The following is a 17902-nucleotide window of genomic DNA, read 5'->3' as shown; positions in this document are numbered from 1 at the left end:
TAGGTAAGTCATTTGATCTCTCTGTATTAGTTATTATTGATATGTATCAAATGTCCTGAAGTTAGTGGCTTAAAAGAACACACATTTATGATCTGACAGTTTCTGTGGGGGCCCAGGACTCTGGGCACAGCTTAGCTGGGTCCTCTACTACAGGGTGTCTCAGCCATAACCAGGTGTGTCTGTCGGGCTGTGGCCTTGTATGAAGGTTCGACCGGAGAAGGAGCTCTTCTAAGCTCACTGGGAGACTGCTGGCTGGATTTAGTTCATTTGCATTGTTGCACCAAGGGCCTCCATCCCTTGCTGGCTGCTGGCCAGAGGCTGCCTTCCGTTCTCAGCCTTGTAAACCTTCCCAATGTGCTGCTTGCTTTGCCAGTTCCCACAGGCTGAGATGACAATGGAGTTCCTCAAGACAGAAGCCACAGCCTTTTGTAATCCAGTCTGAGAAATGGCATTGTATCACCTTTGCAATAACTTGTTGGTTAGAAGCCATTGCCAGGTCCAGCTGGCACTCAAGGAGAGAACATACAAGGGCATGAATGGGGGAAATGGGGGTCATTTGGGCCATTTTAGAAGCTGCCCCACACCCTCTGTGTCTTCATTTCCCATGTTAATGTGAAGAAAACAAAACTCTCACCTTTCAGGTGGCATGAAGTCATTCATTCACTTGCCCATCCATTCACCAAATAATTGCTGAGGGCCTGTGTTGCATCAAGCTGTTCTAGGCACGTGGTGACTAAGGTAGAAGAGATCCCTGTCCTCCTGAACCTTACATTCCAGTGGGGAGGTAAGGAGACAGACAAAAGAAACAAGTGGATGGCTAAGTAAGTGATGGAGAGCTCCTGGGTGCTAATTTAGAGTTGCAGGGAGGCTGCTCAAAGGAGGCATCATTTGAGCTGAAACCTGTCGGTGAAAAGAGCTAGCTATTCACACCTTTGGGGAAAAGAAACAGCGTTTGTAAAGGCTGTGAGGTTGAATTGAGCTTGATATGATTGAGCACATGATAAAGGCCACTGTAGTTTCAGTTTAATGAGTGAGAGGGAGGGTGATGGGGTGTAGTCAGCAGGGAGTGAAGACCAAGGTGCAAATTTGGGTTTCAATCTGAGTGAGTCATGAGGCAGTTTTGAGCAGGGGAGGGACATGTTCTTATTGCATTTATAAAGGCTCATCTCTGGCTGTTGCGGAAGGAGGACACACTACAGGGGGGTGGGCGTGGCAGCAGGGGGCACAGGGAAGTGACTGGATGGGTTGTCAGAGTGAACAACGATGGTGACTTAGAGCAGAATATCGACAGGTGGGGAGAAGAGATCAGGTTCAGGGTACATTTTGGAGGCAGAGACAACTGCATTCAACAGAAGATAGGAAGAGCATGCTGGGTGTAGGAAACAGCGAATCAAGGCTAACTCCTAGATTTGGGGTTTAGCGATGGGATGGTACCACTTTATTGAGAAAGGGGATGTTTTAGGGGTGGAATAGGGAGCTCTTTTGTGGCCCATTATATTTGAGATGACAAAGGCAGCAAGTTCAGTGTCTAGTTTATTGTCTGCTTTACTACCCAGTTCTGTGCTGGGCCTGCTCACATGCGGGTCACTGTGGGCTGAATATCCGGGCTGCCTTTCTCACACTTCTCCTACCTTCTGACAGCAGTAGGACCCAGTGAATGGGCTGGGGCCTCAGTGCAGGTCCAATGGTCCAGCATAGAGTGTAGTGAGAATAGTCGATTGGCTCTTTTTTCTCTTCCTCCTGGCTCGCCTTCCTTTCTACTGCAGAAGCTGGGAAAAACTACGTCTTCTAGACTGCTTTGCAGCTCTGGTTTTGGATGCAGAACTCATCCTACCAATTAGAAATGCTTGAGAGGTTTGGAAGCTAGAAGCGAGGTAGACCCTCTTCCTCTGCGTGTGTGTATGAATCCTGTTGGATATTTATTTTAATTAATTTTATTTTCTATTCATTTTACTTAATTTTTGTTCATCTCTGTGGGTCTTGGAAGGTATTCTTGAACTTAATAGTTCTGATGGCAGCCTGCTGACTCTCCACCTTTCTGACTAAGCAGGGAGGGCAGCTCTTTGGTGGTCAGCTTTGTGCTGTCCCAGCCTGTTCCAGGGCTACTCAAAATGTGGTCTCATAGGCACATTCATCAGTATCACCTGGGAACTTGTTAAAAATGCAAGGTCTTGGGCCCACCCCCCAGACCTGCTGAATCAGAAACTCTAGGGTGGAGCCTAGGAAGCTATGTGCTGGCAAAGTGTTCCCTGTGATTCTTTTGCACACTGAAGTTTAAGAGGCATTTGCTTACAGCCTACTCTCTCAGCTCCTCCAATGGTGTTGTAAGCCTCTAAATCCTTGTATTAAATCCCTTTCTGCTTTACATGCCTTGGATGGTCCTACACTAAACTCTAGGTGATAAAGTGGAATCAGAGTTCTAGACCTAAACTGCCAGGCTTTGAACCCCAGCTCACTGCTTCATAGTCATGGGACCGAAGTGTAATTTCCAAAGATGGCCACAGTGATATCTCCCACCCCACATGCTCATATGGAATCTTGCCTCTCTACACTCTCTACACTCCACTTGAGTCTGGATGTGACTTTGTGACGGCCTCGATCACAAGTCTAGAGGACACCAAGTGCCCTTTGAAGCTAGGTCAGAAAAATGCAATGCATTTTGCTTGATCTCCTGGGATAGTTGCTTTTGGGGAACTTGACCACCATGCTGTGAGGAAGCCCACAGCACCTCTAGAGAGGTACTGACACCCTCCTTCTCTCTGCCCCTGCCGTGTCCCCAGACAACAGTTGGCATAAAATTGGCAGCCACATGAGGGAGCCACCTTGAAAATTAATCCCTAGCCTCCAGCAGAGATTCCCTAGCTGATGCCACGGGGAGCAGAGACAGGCTGCCCTTCGGAGCCTCGCCCAAATTACAGATCTGGGCACAAAATGAATAAGTGTTGTTGTTTAAAGCCCCTAACTTTTGGGGGTAGTTACACCAGTAAAGCGAACTGCTACATTTCATCTCTAAACCTTGGCTGAAAAAAGATAAAAGCTCAGACATGGTTGGTGTGAGGGTTACATGAGATGGGGCATGTACCAGGATGCCGGAGTGCTCCATCCATGTCAGTGACTGTTATTTGACGGGACTGTCTCTTGGATGCTAGCTCTAGGCTGCTACCTCCCCAGAACTCTTCCCTAGAGACCTCCCCCTTTGCTTTCCATACTTGCTAGATGCCCCACAGAGAACGGCAGCAACTCCATCATCAAGCACTCCCTGTGCCAGGCAATGTCCCACAAGATCTCGAATCTTCACAAACATTCCTGGGGTGAGTGTTTAGGGATTGTGGGGGGAAATATATGATCCCATTTTACAGATGAGCAAATCAAGGATCAGAGAGGGCAAAATGGCTTACTTAACACCATACAGTTAGTGGCATAGCCTGGTCTGACTCCAGAATTTGTACCTCCTACCCTCCTACCCCTGACCAGATGTCCCTTCAGAGCCCACCTCTATCCTGTAGGAAGGGGGGCACCCTTGTTTGTTGGCCTTCCCATGTAGAGATGGAAAATGCACTCAGTAGAAGCATGGCAGGACAATAATTAATTTATTTTATTAAGGGTGAGGCAGAGGGGAGGAGGGGGGAGGTTTGGGGGCACAGCCTCTCTTGTGCACATGATCCAGGGCTTCTCCCTCCACAGCAGCCCCTCACGACCCCTGGAAAGCCAAGGTCAGTTGGAGCCCAGGGGACTGAGTTCAGGGATGAAACAGGGGGCTTATAGGAGTCAGAGAGAAGGCAAGGTCAGAGGGCAGGTGGGCTTATGGGGTCAAAGGTGAGGCAAGGTCAGAGCTGAAGAGATGCTCAGTGAGAGGGGTGTCAAAAGTAAACTGGGGCTTCTTGGTCTGGGGGTGTGTTGGATTCCCCGGGAAGGTCAAAAATGAAAGGGAGGCTGGGGTGAAACAGGGTTCATGGAGTTAAATGTGGGGCAAAGTGGGGCTCAAGGGTCAAAGGTCAGCTGAAGTCAGGGGTGAAGTGAAGGTTGTAGGGTCAGAGGGTCCGAAGTGAGTCAGGCTTAGAGGTGAAGCAGGGTTCTCAGGGCCCAAGAGGGGCTCCAGGGGGTCAAAAGTAAGCGGCCTCCGGGGGCGGGGGGTGGGGGCAGACACGAAGCGCGTGAGGCGGCCCTAGGCCACCTCCTCCTCAGCCTCTTCCTCGAACTCGCCCTCCTCGGCCGTGGCGTCCTGGTACTGCTGGTACTCGGACACCAGGTCGTTCATGTTGCTCTCGGCCTCGGTGAACTCCATCTCGTCCATGCCCTCGCCCGTGTACCAGTGCAGGAAGGCCTTGCGCCGGAACATGGCCGTGAACTGCTCCGAGATGCGCTTGAACAGCTCCTGGATGGCCGTGCTGTTGCCAATGAAGGTGGCGGCCATCTTCAGGCCCCGGGGCGGGATGTCGCACACGGCCGTCTTCACGTTGTTGGGGATCCACTCCACGAAGTAGCTGCTGTTCTTGCTCTGCACGCTCAGCATCTGCTCGTCCACCTCCTTCATGGACATGCGGCCGCGGAACACGGCGGCCACCGTCAGGTAGCGGCCGTGGCGGGGGTCGCAGGCGGCCATCATGTTCTTGGCGTCGAACATCTGCTGGGTGAGCTCGGGCACCGTGAGCGCGCGGTACTGCTGGCTGCCCCGGCTGGTGAGCGGGGCGAAGCCGGGCATGAAGAAGTGCAGGCGCGGGAAGGGCACCATGTTCACGGCCAGCTTGCGCAGGTCAGCGTTGAGCTGGCCGGGGAAGCGCAGGCAGGTGGTGACCCCGCTCATGGTGGCGGACACCAGGTGGTTGAGGTCCCCGTAGGTGGGCGTGGTGAGCTTGAGCGTGCGGAAGCAGATGTCGTAGAGCGCCTCGTTGTCGATGCAGTAGGTCTCGTCCGTGTTCTCCACCAGCTGGTGCACGGACAGCGTGGCGTTGTACGGCTCCACCACCGTGTCCGACACCTTGGGCGACGGCACCACACTGAAGGTGTTCATGATCCTGTCAGGAAACTCCTCCCGGATCTTGCTGATGAGCAGCGTGCCCATTCCGGACCCCGTGCCTCCGCCCAGCGAGTGCGTCAGCTGGAAGCCCTGCAGGCAGTCGCAGCTCTCGGCCTCCTTCCGCACCACATCCAGGACGGCATCCACCAGCTCCGCACCCTCTGTGTAGTGGCCCTTGGCCCAGTTGTTGCCAGCTCCGGACTGCCCTGCAGGGGAAGGGAAGGGGACACGCAGGCAGTTAAGGAAGAGCCCGTTTGGCCCCACCTCCAGCCATCCTGGTGGTTGAATAATAATGAGATTGTTATAGATGACATAAATTATTGTGATTTTGTTATTATTATTAATTGTCCTCTCTGCTTCTATCCTTGCCCCCCTTCAGCTATTTTCTCTGCCTTGTATACTTTTCCTGCCTTCAATGCCCTAATCACCTTTTAGGTTGCCGGCATTAATAATGGTGATAATGAAAACAACAAAAAAATGCTAATTCACCTTTTCCTTTGTGCTTGGCATTGTTCTAAATTCTTTACACCTATCAATGGCTTTAAGCCTCACAACCCTGTGAAATAGATTTTTTTATAATCCCTATTTTAAAGATGAAGAGACAAGCACAGAGAGGCTGAGGAGCCAGCCCAGCGTTGCCCAGCTGACAGGGTCCGTGCCTGAGCTTTACTTATTTATATGGTCCTCTCACCTCCCTCCACCAGGACATCGGCTCCAGGCAGAAAGAGAGCTTGGTCTGTTTTTATCTCAGCTGTATTGCCAGGGGATACAGTAGGGCCTGGCATGCAGTAGGTGCTCAATAATTATTTGTAGAATGCATGAAGTGACAGAGCTGGGATCTGTGCACAGGCCTGTATCGGACGCCTCCCCTGGGGTCCCACGGTGGCCCTGCATGTTGCCTTCACAACCCTGGCTGCCAGGGCCACCTCCCTCCCTGGGTTGGGGGGCTCGTGGTGGAGAATTTTCCTCAAGCATTTGGAAGTGAAAGGAAAAGGGGGGCTTCCCTGTCTGTGCTCCATGCCCAGGACTCACCAAATACAAAGTTGTCAGGCCGAAAGATTTGGCCAAAGGGGCCAGAGCGAACTGAGTCCATGGTGCCTGGCTCCAGGTCCACCAGCACAGCTCTGGGTACATAATTTCCTCCTGCAAGGAAGCAGATGGAGGTCAGCTGGGGTGAGTGCCAGGAACCAGCATGCAGTCCCCTCCCAACTCCTCCCCACCACTGCTCCCGAAGGTGCCCCTCCACCCTACCTGTGGCCTCATTGTAGTATACGTTGATTCTCTCCAGCTGCAGGTCACTGTCCCCGTGATATGTGCCCGTGGGGTCGATGCCATGCTCATCACTGATCACCTCCCAGAACTAAAGGGGTAGCGGCGGTGGTAAGAACCGATGGAGCAGGAGAGGGGATCCAGGCCTGCCCTGACTTCCGTCTTCCCAGCTCAGGACCCCCAACCACCTCCCTGGCTGCCACCTGTCTCCCAGCAAGGTGAACAGGTACCTAGAGGCTGGTGGGGAGGCACGGATGAAACAGCAAGAAGGGAGAGGTGGGGGCGGGGTGAAGCAGAGTCACCACTCCAGCCAAGACTGCCCCTGTCAGTGCGCCCTGGCTGCAGCCGCGGGTGAGGCTGGGACTCTTTGTGCGTGTGCAGGGGACAGTGAGCCAGCTGTGAAGCCAGCTGTGCCCAGCAGACAGAAGGCTGGGCCCCACCCCATATTGTCCTCTTTGTTCCCAGCCTGGCCCAGCCCCTGCGTCCCCTCCCCCATTGTCCTTGGGGTGCTAGCCTCCTGGGGACTCCGTCTGCCAAAAGGCCCAAGGCGAGGGAGCTCCGCGGAGCGCAAGGACCTAGCTCTGCTCTTCCCGGCCGCCTAGCGGGGACCCGGTCCCTCGCGCACCTTGGCCCCGATCTGATTGCCGCACTGGCCGGCCTGCAGGTGCACGATCTCGCGCATGGCGGTGGCGCTGGTTGTGGACGCGGTGGCGGTGGCGGCTATGCTAGGAGCTGTGGTGGAAAGCGGGAGGTGGACGCGGTGGCGGTGGCAGCGGCAACGACGAAGCACGGTCCCTGCGCGCCCCCGGGTGCCTATATAAGAGAAGACCCGCCAGCGTCAAGGCCTGTCACCCGTTCGCTCCGCCCCCTGGTCCCGCCCAGGATGGTGGGGGCGGGGGTGGAGGATGATGTTTCCTCTCCAGCCGACCCACTCCGGGCGTTGGTGGGAGACCTTCAGGCGCTATCAGTACTAGGTGCTCCCACCCCTGTCCGCCCTGGGCCAGCGACTGGGGTTTGTCCCCAGAGACTGGGCAGCGGAAGGGAGACGCCGGGTAAACAAGCAGCCGGAGATCCCGCTTTCCACCACCACACCCTACTCCGGCCCGGAAGGCCCTGCCTCAGTTTCTCTGTTTGCAGCCCTTCCGCCCGCATCCTATTTAAGTACTATTCCCCAGAACCCTTGTATCACGAGGAGGGCTCCCGGTGGGATCGAGCTGGGGCTCTGGAGCTGCGGTTGTTTTGGGGTGGGGGGTGGTTGGCCCCAGGAGGACTTGTCTTAAAGCTGCGGAGTCCGGAAAACCGCGACTCTCCTTCCACTTTATGCTGGGGTTGCTTGTGGACGCTGATGGAGGGTTGAGGGGTCCATGCGTACCGCCCCCGCCCGCCCCAGACACTTCCGTTGGGCTTTGGGTTTGCAGCAGTCGTGGCCACCCCAGCCCCGCCTGGCGGGAACATCAAAGAGCAAGACTTACAGCTGGGTTTCGCGGTGGGGCAAGGGGGAGCGAGCTTCGAGCTTCGCGGACTGCCTGACTTTACTCGGATTGGCACCCTTCTGCTCCAGTGTCATAATTCATTGAAAGCTATCACCCTACCTTTCACACTTCCTGTTGGCCCTCTGACCTTGCCTGGGCAGGGTTGACTCCCTGTGGCTGAACTTTCTCATCTGCATGACAAGCCGTTGGCAGTGCCCAGCCCCTAGGAGGGTTGGGAAGGTCAGATGAGTGGCCCAGCCAGCAAGACCGCCCCAGTTTCCCCTCACACCGAGTAAACAATATTATAGCTATTAGTATTACAGTTATCATCAAGGGCTGGACCAAACTTCCCGTGCTGCCCCTGAGTGAGGGCCAGACCTTTTCTGACGGCAGCCTCCAGCTCTGCCATCAGGAGTCTCCTCACCTCCCCTGACTTCTGGCGACTGGGGGGTGGCAGCTGACTCAGCAACTTACGCTGTACAGCTGGTACCTCAAGTGCACCAGTGGCCTCTAGTTTGAACCAGTGGTCCTCAACTGGGGATGGTGCTGCCCTCCAGGGGACATGGCAGTATTTGTAGACACTTTCGGGGGTCATGCCCAGTGGCTGTGTGTGTGCTGCTGGGTGGATGGTGCAAAACACCCACAGTGCCCAGGACAGCTCTTCTCCTCCCCTCACCAAGGACTTATCTGGCTTCAAATGTCGATAGTGCTGAGAGTCCCTGTGTTAATTCACTGGGAAAAAGAGCTGAGTTAACCCCCTAGCTTACACTGGACTCTAGAAAAACTCCTGATAGATCAGGCGGTATGAACCGGGGTGACCCCCAGCATCTGAGTTGCCGCCCCTCTCCACTCCATCCATTTAAATGTGCGCAGAGTCCTAGTGAGACCAGCTAGTTAGCCAGGACAAGTCAAACAGGGAGAGAGACTGTTAGATGGCCAAGCAGTTTGCAGCCAGCTAGTAAACTGCAAAATCCCAGCTTCCCTAACCGAGGACACTTAAAGGTAAATTGTTAAGCAAACAAAAACAAAAACAAAAACAAAAAACTACTCACAGACCCAGACAACAGCATGATGATTATCAGAGGGAAGGGGGAGAGTGTAAAGGGGGGATAAATGGTGATGGAAGGAGACTTGATGTGGGGTGGTGACCACACAGTACAATATACAGATGATGTGTTACAGAATTGTACGCCCGAAACCTAGAAGCTTTATTAAACAATGTCATCCCCAATAAATTCAATGAAAAAAGAAAAGAGCAAATGGTTTACACTTCTCCCCAACCAGAGGGTAAACAGCTTAAAACCCACTTAGTCCATTTGTGCCCACACACCCAAGGACAGACGCGGTCAGGGGGCTGAATCTCCTGTGGGGCATCCGCGTAAAGCTGATGAGTGTTCTATTGAGATTCTCCCCTAAAACGTCCCCTTAAAATTTCCACCTTTGTAAAACATAAGAACCCTCAAGACAAAGACCCAGGGCAGGCTCTAGAGCACGCCCACGCCTTCCTTCCCACAGGTATGCATCTCCTAAATGCTAAGCGTCCCCACGAGACTTGTGGCCAGGGGAGCAATGGGCAGCGGCAGCTCATCCCAGGCCAACACCCCGAACCTGTCTCCAAGGTCCTCGTTTTTCTCTGACTTTCCAGTGAGCTCACTTCTTTGCCGTAACACTTCTAGGGAGCCAAAGCAGAGCCCAGGCACTCTTCCATTGCTTCTTCTACCTTGAGCACTTCCTTTGTTTCACTGTGCCCAGCTTTAATAAATAACTTTCAAAATCACCTGGATTCGTGATATGAAATCTTTCCTACATGAAGTCAGGAACCCACACAGTGTGTGGCCTGGCCTGAGACAACACCTGCTGTAGGCCCAGTCCCTTTATGGTCACACTAGGACCACAGTTGTCAGGTGGTTATGGAATGCAGAATTCCCTGGGGTGGGGGGCGAGGTGGGGGGTGGTCAGCAGAACCCTCTAACCAAGGAATTCTCAGCTGGGGTTGTGAAACCACAACCCTAGGAGGCAGTTCTGTTTGTATGCCCATTTTACAGATGTGAGATGTCCCTAGGAGATGCTTGACGATGTCTGGAGACATTTTGGGCCATTGCAGCTTGGAGCTGCTGCTGGCCTCTGGTGGGTGGAGGGCAGGGATGCTGCTCAACAACCTATAGTGCACAGGGTGGCTCCGCAGCCAAGAATTATCCAGCCCCCCATGTCAATGTCAGTGGTGCCGACACAGAGAAATCCTGATTTAGACAGACTTTTGAGCTTGTCACCCAATGTAATTGTTAGAATTGACCCCTGAGACATGGCACCCAGTCTGACATAGGAGGTCTACCAATCCATGTTAATATACATAAAAAATTCATAAATGCTGTGTTGGCATTTCTTAATTTTTTAATATATAATGAGCCATAAAAACAGGTTTCCTGTGTTGCCCCATCAGGGCAGGGCTAATTTGGGGTATGGCCTGACCTCCAGAGACACAGAGCTTCCTGGATTAACTCACCTGGTAAGGGACAGCTCCCTGGAGAGTACAGGCCCTGCAGTGGGTGCTCTCTACATGTCTCTGCACCAAGGCACAGCTTGGGCTCCCTGATGGCCTCAGTGGCAGGTGGGGGATCCAGAGGGAAGGGAAGAGGGGAGGGGAATGATGAGCAGGGGACAGATGGCTTTCTAGCCACCTGCTGGGACCTGGCATCATTGGAGATGTGAAAAGACCAGAGTATTAGAAAACCTGCAGAGACAACATGGGGAGGGGTTGAGGGTGGGCTGACATCACCTGCACCCCATGGCTGCCACCACCCCAGGCTGGCCTCTCCTGGACCTCATCCTGGGAGGTGGAGAGTGCCAGGTATCCATTGGTCCCAGCAAGCAGACCCTCCCTGGTACCCGGGCTTCCCATGGCATTGCCTATCACCCAGGAAGCCATCAAGGCTCCTTGCAGGAATCTGAAGACCGTATCATTTGGGTGGTGCCAATAGTCCAAGATCCAGCTGTAGCTGGGGAGCAGAGCCAGGGAAAAGAAAAGGAGCCAGATGGTGGGCCATAAGAGCTGGTTTTTCATCCCCAGGGGCCAGCTTGCACCTAGAGCTGGAGAAGCAGGCGGGCACCCTGAAGCCCCAGAAGTGGACTCCCATCTACTCAGGACTGTGGTCTTTATGCCCATCTGCCTATCTGATCCTGGGGGGCCGTGGCGAGAGGCTGGACATTCTTCTTGCCAATTTTGTGTGGAAGTGGATTTCAGCATCTAAAGAGGGCATTGGCCGTGGCCCCTGACATGAAAAATGTAAGAGAGCTTTATGTTAGATGATTTCCGAAGCAGTCAGGTGAGACTCGGTGGGTAGGCTCCTGCCGTGGCCCGGAACTCCCACCTCCTGCCCGCACCAGATCTGCAATCAAGCTGGGTCGGACTCAGCAGGGACCCCTCGAAGAGCAGGGGTTGGGCTCCTGATTTTGAAATGGACCACAGGAAAAAAAATTTTTAATTCAATTTATTGAGGTTACATTGGTTAACAAAATTATATGGATTGCAAGTGTACAGTTCTATAATACATCATCTGTAAAAAAGACAACCTGTTTTAAAATAACAGGTTAATTTTACTTCCTTGAAACTAACAGGAAGAATGAGAACGTGGCTGTTGTGTGTTTCTGGGAGAAATTAGGTTTGGGGACCTGGAGAACACTCGTGGCACAGGAATTCAGGGAGACCCTGAACATTCTGTTCACGAAATTGACTGCCCTTTCTTCGAGAGGTCCCCAAACCCAGAGAAAGGCCTATCTCCTGTCTGCCATGTAGGGGGCCACGCTGCCACCCCACCTGTGTATCTCGAGGCATTGCTGACATACACCCCAGCCACCAATCCACCCTGGGGTCAGAGGGTGTCTGTTTTGCCTGTTGTTACAGATAATAGTCACATTTAGGCCGGATACTGTTCTAAGTGCTTTGAGTGTATCAGCTTGTTTATGATTTAACTTATGAAACCACAACCCTAGGAAGCAGGTGCTGTTTGCATGCCCATTTTACAGATGCAGAAATGAAGACCCAAGGAGGGGTTGGAGTATCTCACCCAGTGTCACACAGAGTTGAGGCTGGGATAGAGACCTTGCATTTCAGCTTCAGAGACCCTGCTCTTCTATCATAGCAGAAGCTGTAGTTACTTTGTTACTTGGTCTTTGAAAAAAAAAAGTTACTTTACCACTTGTCAGTCGAAAGGGTTGTCTTTCAGGAAGAAGAGTTGCTGAGTTGCTGGTGTGAAAGCATCCGTGTGACTGTCACATGCTCCATCTCCTGGGCCTCTGTCTGTGTCATTGTATCTGTTCACCATGGTGCCTGGGTGCTCAGAGCTGGCTGCCGTGTGTGTGATCTGATTCTACCACTGGGATCTACGCTCTTTGTCCACTGGGCCCATGGGTCATTGGCTCCTTCCCAGAGGGTTTCCTTCTCCCCAACTTCTCCTGCCACCTCGCTACCCAGACTTCAGATCTACACCTCAGCTGGACCTGGTTTCCCTGCCCCCTGCTCCTGGCAGAAGCAGCCCTGGCAGTGGACCTGGCCTGGCACGGGCCGTCTCCAGCTGCAGGGAGGAGGAGACAGGGTTCTGGAAGTTGCCATTGTGGGGTAGGGACACTGAATGAGCCTTAAGAGAAGATAGGCCCTCCCTATGCTTGCCATCCCAACTCCAGGGGGCACCCACACAAGCTCTATGGAAGCCGTGCCTGGCACTGTTGGCACCAAGCATGGCGTGGGGGGTTAGGGGGACAATGGAGCATTCTCTGACCTTGCTGGGTATGTGGCCTGCCTCCCACCAACACTCACCATCAGACACACCATGGCTACATCCCAAAAGAGGCATGCTCAGAAGGGTTTCCTGGGGGATGGGCAGGGGGAGGGCTGACACTGGCTGCAGCTGGGGTGAGGAGACGCTTCCTGGGTTCTCCTCCCCAGCTGCCCCGCCCACTTGCCTGGCATTGAGGATGTCTTCAGTGTGTCTGGTGCAGGTGTAGCTGGTGATGTAGCTGCTCTTGCGTTGAAGGAGGCCCGGTCAGGCAGACACAGAGCCAGGAAGTGGGGCCTCAGGTTACCTGTGGGCATCTTGGAGATGTTGGTCAGGGAGCAGCTGGCCATGCCACCAAACACAAAGGTTCCCAGTTGCTTGCAGATCATGGCCATGTGGATGCTGCTCACAAGGGCTGGCGAGCTCAGCCGCAGGCCCTGGACTCATATCATCTCTCCCAGGCTGATGTGCAAGACTGGCGCAGAGTGGGGTGGGATCACTGCTGCGGTGGGGGGGTGGGGTTGGGGGCAACAAGAGTAGAAAATATCCAACCATTTTGCTCAGATAGGTTGCACTTTACACTTCATATGGAAGGAGGGTGTGGTTTCCCACTAAACCAGGCAAAAGGGTGGGGCTTCTCATCTCATCACATACACACACACACAGCACAATGGGGCCTTCTGTCACCCCTGTGCCTGAAATGGGCAAGATTTCTTATTTTACTGAGGCAAGGGGCATGGCCTCCCATTTCACCGGGAAAAGGGGTGGGACATCCCCCTAATTTTTGTCAGTTGTGGGCAGGAGTTCCATATCTGAAAGGGGTGGGACTTCCCATTGTGTCAGGAAAAGGGGTGGGACATCTCCCTAGTTTACATCAGACATAGGCAGGATTTCCCGTCATGTATCTAAAAGGGGTGGGACTTCCTATTGTACAAGGAGAAAAGGATAAACTTCTTCCCGAATGCCTGAGAATGGTGGGACTTCCCTTTTTACCAGAAAAAAGAGGCAGGATGCTCCCTGCTTTATGCATATGAAGGATGGGGCTTCCCTGTTCACTGGGGGGTGGGGATGAACTCTTCTTGTTCCATTCCTAAGGCAGAGAGGCTGGCGTTTCCTTTCCTCTATGTCACCAAGGGGTGAGACTTATCTTTTGTCAAGGAAAAAATTTCTTCTATGCCAAGGAGCAGCAAGATTTCCAATTTCGTTTAGGAAAAGAGGTGGCACTTCCTCCTGCCTTAGGCCTGTAATGGGTAGGGTTTCCCACTTTGCCAGAAAAAGGGCTGACGCTTGCCTGTGGCACGTCACCACTGCATGGGGTAAAAGTGGCCAGCCCCTTACCATGAAAATGGAGATGAAGAAGGCCGTGGTGATGAGTACCGAGTCGTCAACAATGTAATGAGCCACCAGGGAGTATTCAATGATGGTGGCATCACAAAAGAAGCCCGGGATGTGGGGCACTAACAATCCGCTCTCACGCAGCATGGTGGGATGCTGACTGCAGGGGGCAGAGGAGACCCCACTTACAGACTGGTCACCTAAGGCTTACTCTCCTTAGGCATTCTGGGCAGTTTGTCCTCCCTGTGTTTTCACACCTGGATGTCGTGGGAGTGTGGGATGTCTGTGCAGGGAGAATGGTTGGGCCAGAAAGCCAGAGGAGAATGGAGTCCCAGGGACAGACACTTTCATGGGTGGGGTCCTGTGAATGAGGTAGGTAAGGGGTTAGGATAATGAGGGGACAAGTGTGGAAGGACTCACTTTTTCTGTATGTGTGTGTCCTGATGTATGCATGTGTGTATATGATTGTGGCTCTGTATGTATGTGTTTGCATCTGTGAATGTGTATGTGTGCATGTGGAAGTGCTTATGGATATCTATGTCTATGTAACCTGCTACATGAGGATGTCTCTGAGCATGTATGTTTTCTAGTGTGGCTATATGAATGTATGTAGATGTGTGTTTCTTGGTGTATGTCTATGTAGCTGTGAGTTGGTGTGAATCTCCTTGTGTGTCTTTTTTGGTGTGTATGAGTCTCTATGCCTTTGCATGTATGTGACCATGTGGTTTTGGAAGTGTGTATATGTGGTGTGTCCTGGCATGTGCACCTGTGTGCCTGAGGATCTACATGAATGCAGATACATGTGCTGTGGTGTGTGTACATCATGCCACATGTGTGTTACACAAATAGGTGTTTGTGGTGCACCTATTCACATGCGGTGTGAGTGCATGGGCTCTTTTCTGTGATCTGTGTGTGTGTGAGATTGTGCACACATGTCGATGGGTGTGTGGGTTGTGCTGGTGTGTGAGTGGTTGTGTTTGGGGTCTGTGTGCGTGCTCATGCTTGTACCTGTTACTCTGTAGCTGGTTGACCTGGGAGATATTGGGGGAAATGTGTGTGAGCAGGGTCTGGGGCCCCTGATTCTGCCGTGCTGAAGTCGGGAAGGGTACGGGGGTCTGTCTCCAGCAGGTTCCAGGCTCTCTGTCAGGCCCATCTACCCTAAGAGCCTGCCTCCAGGCCTGCCCTCTGGATCCTGTCATTCTGTTGCCCACTGAGGTTTGGTGGAGCTAGACAATTGGATCCCAGTCTCTCATATCCTCCAACTCCCTTCCTGGGCTTGGAGGGCAAAGCTAGTGTCCCCAGCCTGGACTCCCCTCCCCAGCAAGAGGACTTTAGTCACTATTTGCCCACTGGGGAGTTGGGGGGTGGCTGGCATATGCCACACATCTAGACTCCAGGCAAGTTCAGGCCACATAGATACATGCACACACAGAATCTGAAATACACAATACAACCACACAATCTGACTGAGACATACAGATTCTGATAGACACACATAGACACACAATGCAACAACATGCTCACAATACACATAGGCCCATATTGACCCAGGCACACACCCAGCTACACAAATACCATGGGATCCACCCCCTACCCAGATGCATGGTCACAGGCTCCCACAGACCAAGTGCATGCATAGGAGACATCCACAATAAACACACCTCCTCAAAGCCAATACAACACAACACGCAATTCAGAGACCCAAAGACACACGCTCACAGAGTCACAGATACACTCTACGCCCAGACTCCAGTACAGACACAGCCAGACCTAGATGTATGCACACACAGAAATACTTGTGCATAGGCACAAACATGTAATCATACATTCACATGGATACAAATACAACACAGACCACCCCCAGACACTCAGACCCAGATACACAACTCAAAAAGACATACAGCAGATGTACTATATTATGGAATTGTACACTTGAAAACAATATTGTATTAACCAATGTTACCTCAATAAATTCAACTAAAAAAGACATACAACAAATAAAATTGTATGAAAGAAAAAAAAAGGTTGAAGGGAGAAGACAAAGTCATGAAAGACTAAAAAAAAGAAAGAAAGAAAAGAAAAAAAGCACAGCCAGATGCTGACTCCAGCATCCAGACCCAGGAAGACAGGTAAACAGACACCCAAAAGTCACTTTTATGAAGAATCCCTTTCTCGCTCATTCACACAAACACATTGACCCAGACACCCCAGAAATAAGCTAATGAACGCACAGATGTGAAGCCACTTCTTCAGTCTAGCCTTGGATAAAGACATACAGAGAGACCCCTCCATGGCCTCATGGGTGTTTGATGGGGACTCAAAGCTGGTGGGAAGGGGCTTACCCAGCAGCAGACAAAGCTTGTGCAAAGCCACCAACATCTTGGTGGGGCAGAAGTGTGGTAACCAGATCACCATCTCAAGCAAGGTCAATACCGTATCCAGTAAATTTACAGATTGGGGCATGGGCGTCAAGGTGGGTGCACCCACCCTGACTGGTACTAGAGCCCTGAAGACCCACAGGACCACAGCGGGAAGAAGCAGGCTGGGGTGGTTAAGACCACCCTGGGCAGAGACAGGGCATTGTAGGTATAGCTAAGAGGGAGGGGCCTTGACATGGAAGGTCAGGGCAGGGGAAACTGAAGCCTCTCTTTCTCCAGGAGACTTGATGATGGAAAAAGGTGGGCCAGGAACTTGATGATGTTGGGGTAGGGTCTTTATAGTGTGGGTGGGGCCTGGAAGAAGATAGGGTGGCACAAAAGGAGAGGGGCCTAAAGGAATAAGACAAAATGGTCAGACCTGCAGGCCGCAAAGTCCGGAGGAAGTTAAACTAGGGATGGGGATGGATTGAGGGATTAGACTGGGAAGAAGGCACAGGGCTCTAGAAAGATGGAACACAAAAAGGAGAGAGGATTTTAAATAGGAGACAATAAAAGGGCGGAGCCAGGGGAGAGAGAGGGTGGTGCTAACCCAAGAAAAGTGGAAAAGTGGGTGGGACAGGAGGATGAGTAAGATCTGAGAAGCCCTTGGCTGGGCAGGTGGGCAGGGCCTAGGGAGAATGACGGGGAAGTGGGCAGGAGTGGGGAGTGGGCAGGCCTGAAAAGCTAATGATGGGGAAGTGAGCGGCGCTTAGAAACAACCACTGGAAAGTAGAAGAGACTGGGGGCGGGCGGGGCTCGGGAGGCTTATTGCTGGAAAGTGGGTGGAGCCTAGGGAGAAACACAAGAAAGTGGGAGGGACCGGGAGGCTGATGGCTGGGAAATTGGGCGGGGCTTAGAGGTAATAATGGGAAGTGGGTGGGGCTTGAGGAACCTGGATCGTCCCTGGAAAAAGCGGGCTCACCTTTTTCAGGGTTCCGAGGTCAAAGTCGTGTCGTAGCTGGTGAAAACTCCTTGTTGGCATTCCACGTCTTGGGCGATTCCACGGTGGTCATTTTTCTGGCTGACAGCCAGCGCTGGGAGGGCAGGAATCCTTTCCTTTGAGTCTACGGTGCCCTGCCTAACCTTGCCGGGTGCCCTCGCCACACTTTATTGGTCGGGTGCGGACTAAGAGAATACGTCTTCGGTCTCACTTCAACTTCTTGGGACCTAGCAGCAGCATCCGCCGGGCTCCGACCAGGAACTGCCTGGAGTAGGGATGGGTGAGGGTCTTCCTTCCTATTCTTGGCAAAACCTGGCTCAGTTTCCGCACCCAAAGCCTTGTCTGATCGGGCTCTGGCCGACCGTCCCCCGACTCCCCCACCCCCATTCTTGCTCTGCGGGCTTTCCATTTGAGGGGGAAAACCGAGAGCAATTTTTTCTCCTTCAGCCTAGACCTCTTCTCACCAACTCTGTCCATCTCTGGGCTGAGGCTCCTGGTTCACCAGAGGGCGCTCGCGGCCTACACTGCGTGCTGCTTTCAAGAAAAGGGACCCAGAGGTTCCTCAAGGGAGGGAGGGACAGACTCCCAGAACAAACAGCCTGGGTCCCCTCTAGGAGGTGGTGGTCTTGGGCGATTTGAAGGCTGAGCCTGGGTCTCCACTGGGGAAGAGGGCTGTGTTT

General features: G+C 52.7%; 1 protein-coding gene across 2 annotated transcripts; it reads right to left on the bottom strand.

Annotated features, from left to right (window-relative positions):
- Window positions 1–3571: 3571 nt before the first annotated feature.
- On the bottom strand, window positions 3572–7875 carry TUBB4A (tubulin beta 4A class IVa). Of its 2 annotated transcripts, none has more exons than XM_045831147.1 (4): window positions 7759–7875; window positions 6912–7099; window positions 6050–6377; window positions 3572–5223 (listed from the first exon to the last, which is right to left on the bottom strand). In XM_045831147.1, the coding sequence occupies exons 2-4, from the start codon at window positions 6966–6968 to the stop codon at window positions 4166–4168; spliced, it is 1443 nt and encodes a 480-aa protein (XP_045687103.1). In that variant the 5' UTR covers window positions 6969–7099; window positions 7759–7875; the 3' UTR covers window positions 3572–4165. The 2 variants fall into 2 exon arrangements, with proteins under 2 accessions (XP_045687103.1, XP_045687104.1); XM_045831148.1 differs by lacking the exon at window positions 7759–7875 and having other exon boundaries at window positions 6050–6160; window positions 6269–6377; window positions 6912–7141.
- Window positions 7876–17902: the final 10027 nt, after the last annotated feature.

Source organism: Phyllostomus hastatus, unplaced genomic scaffold, assembly GCF_019186645.2.
Source record: "Phyllostomus hastatus isolate PE091 unplaced genomic scaffold, TTU_PhHast_1.1 phas_contig_159, whole genome shotgun sequence".
Taxonomy (NCBI): domain Eukaryota; kingdom Metazoa; phylum Chordata; class Mammalia; order Chiroptera; family Phyllostomidae; genus Phyllostomus; species Phyllostomus hastatus.
This window is presented reverse-complemented; position numbering and strand designations above follow the sequence as displayed.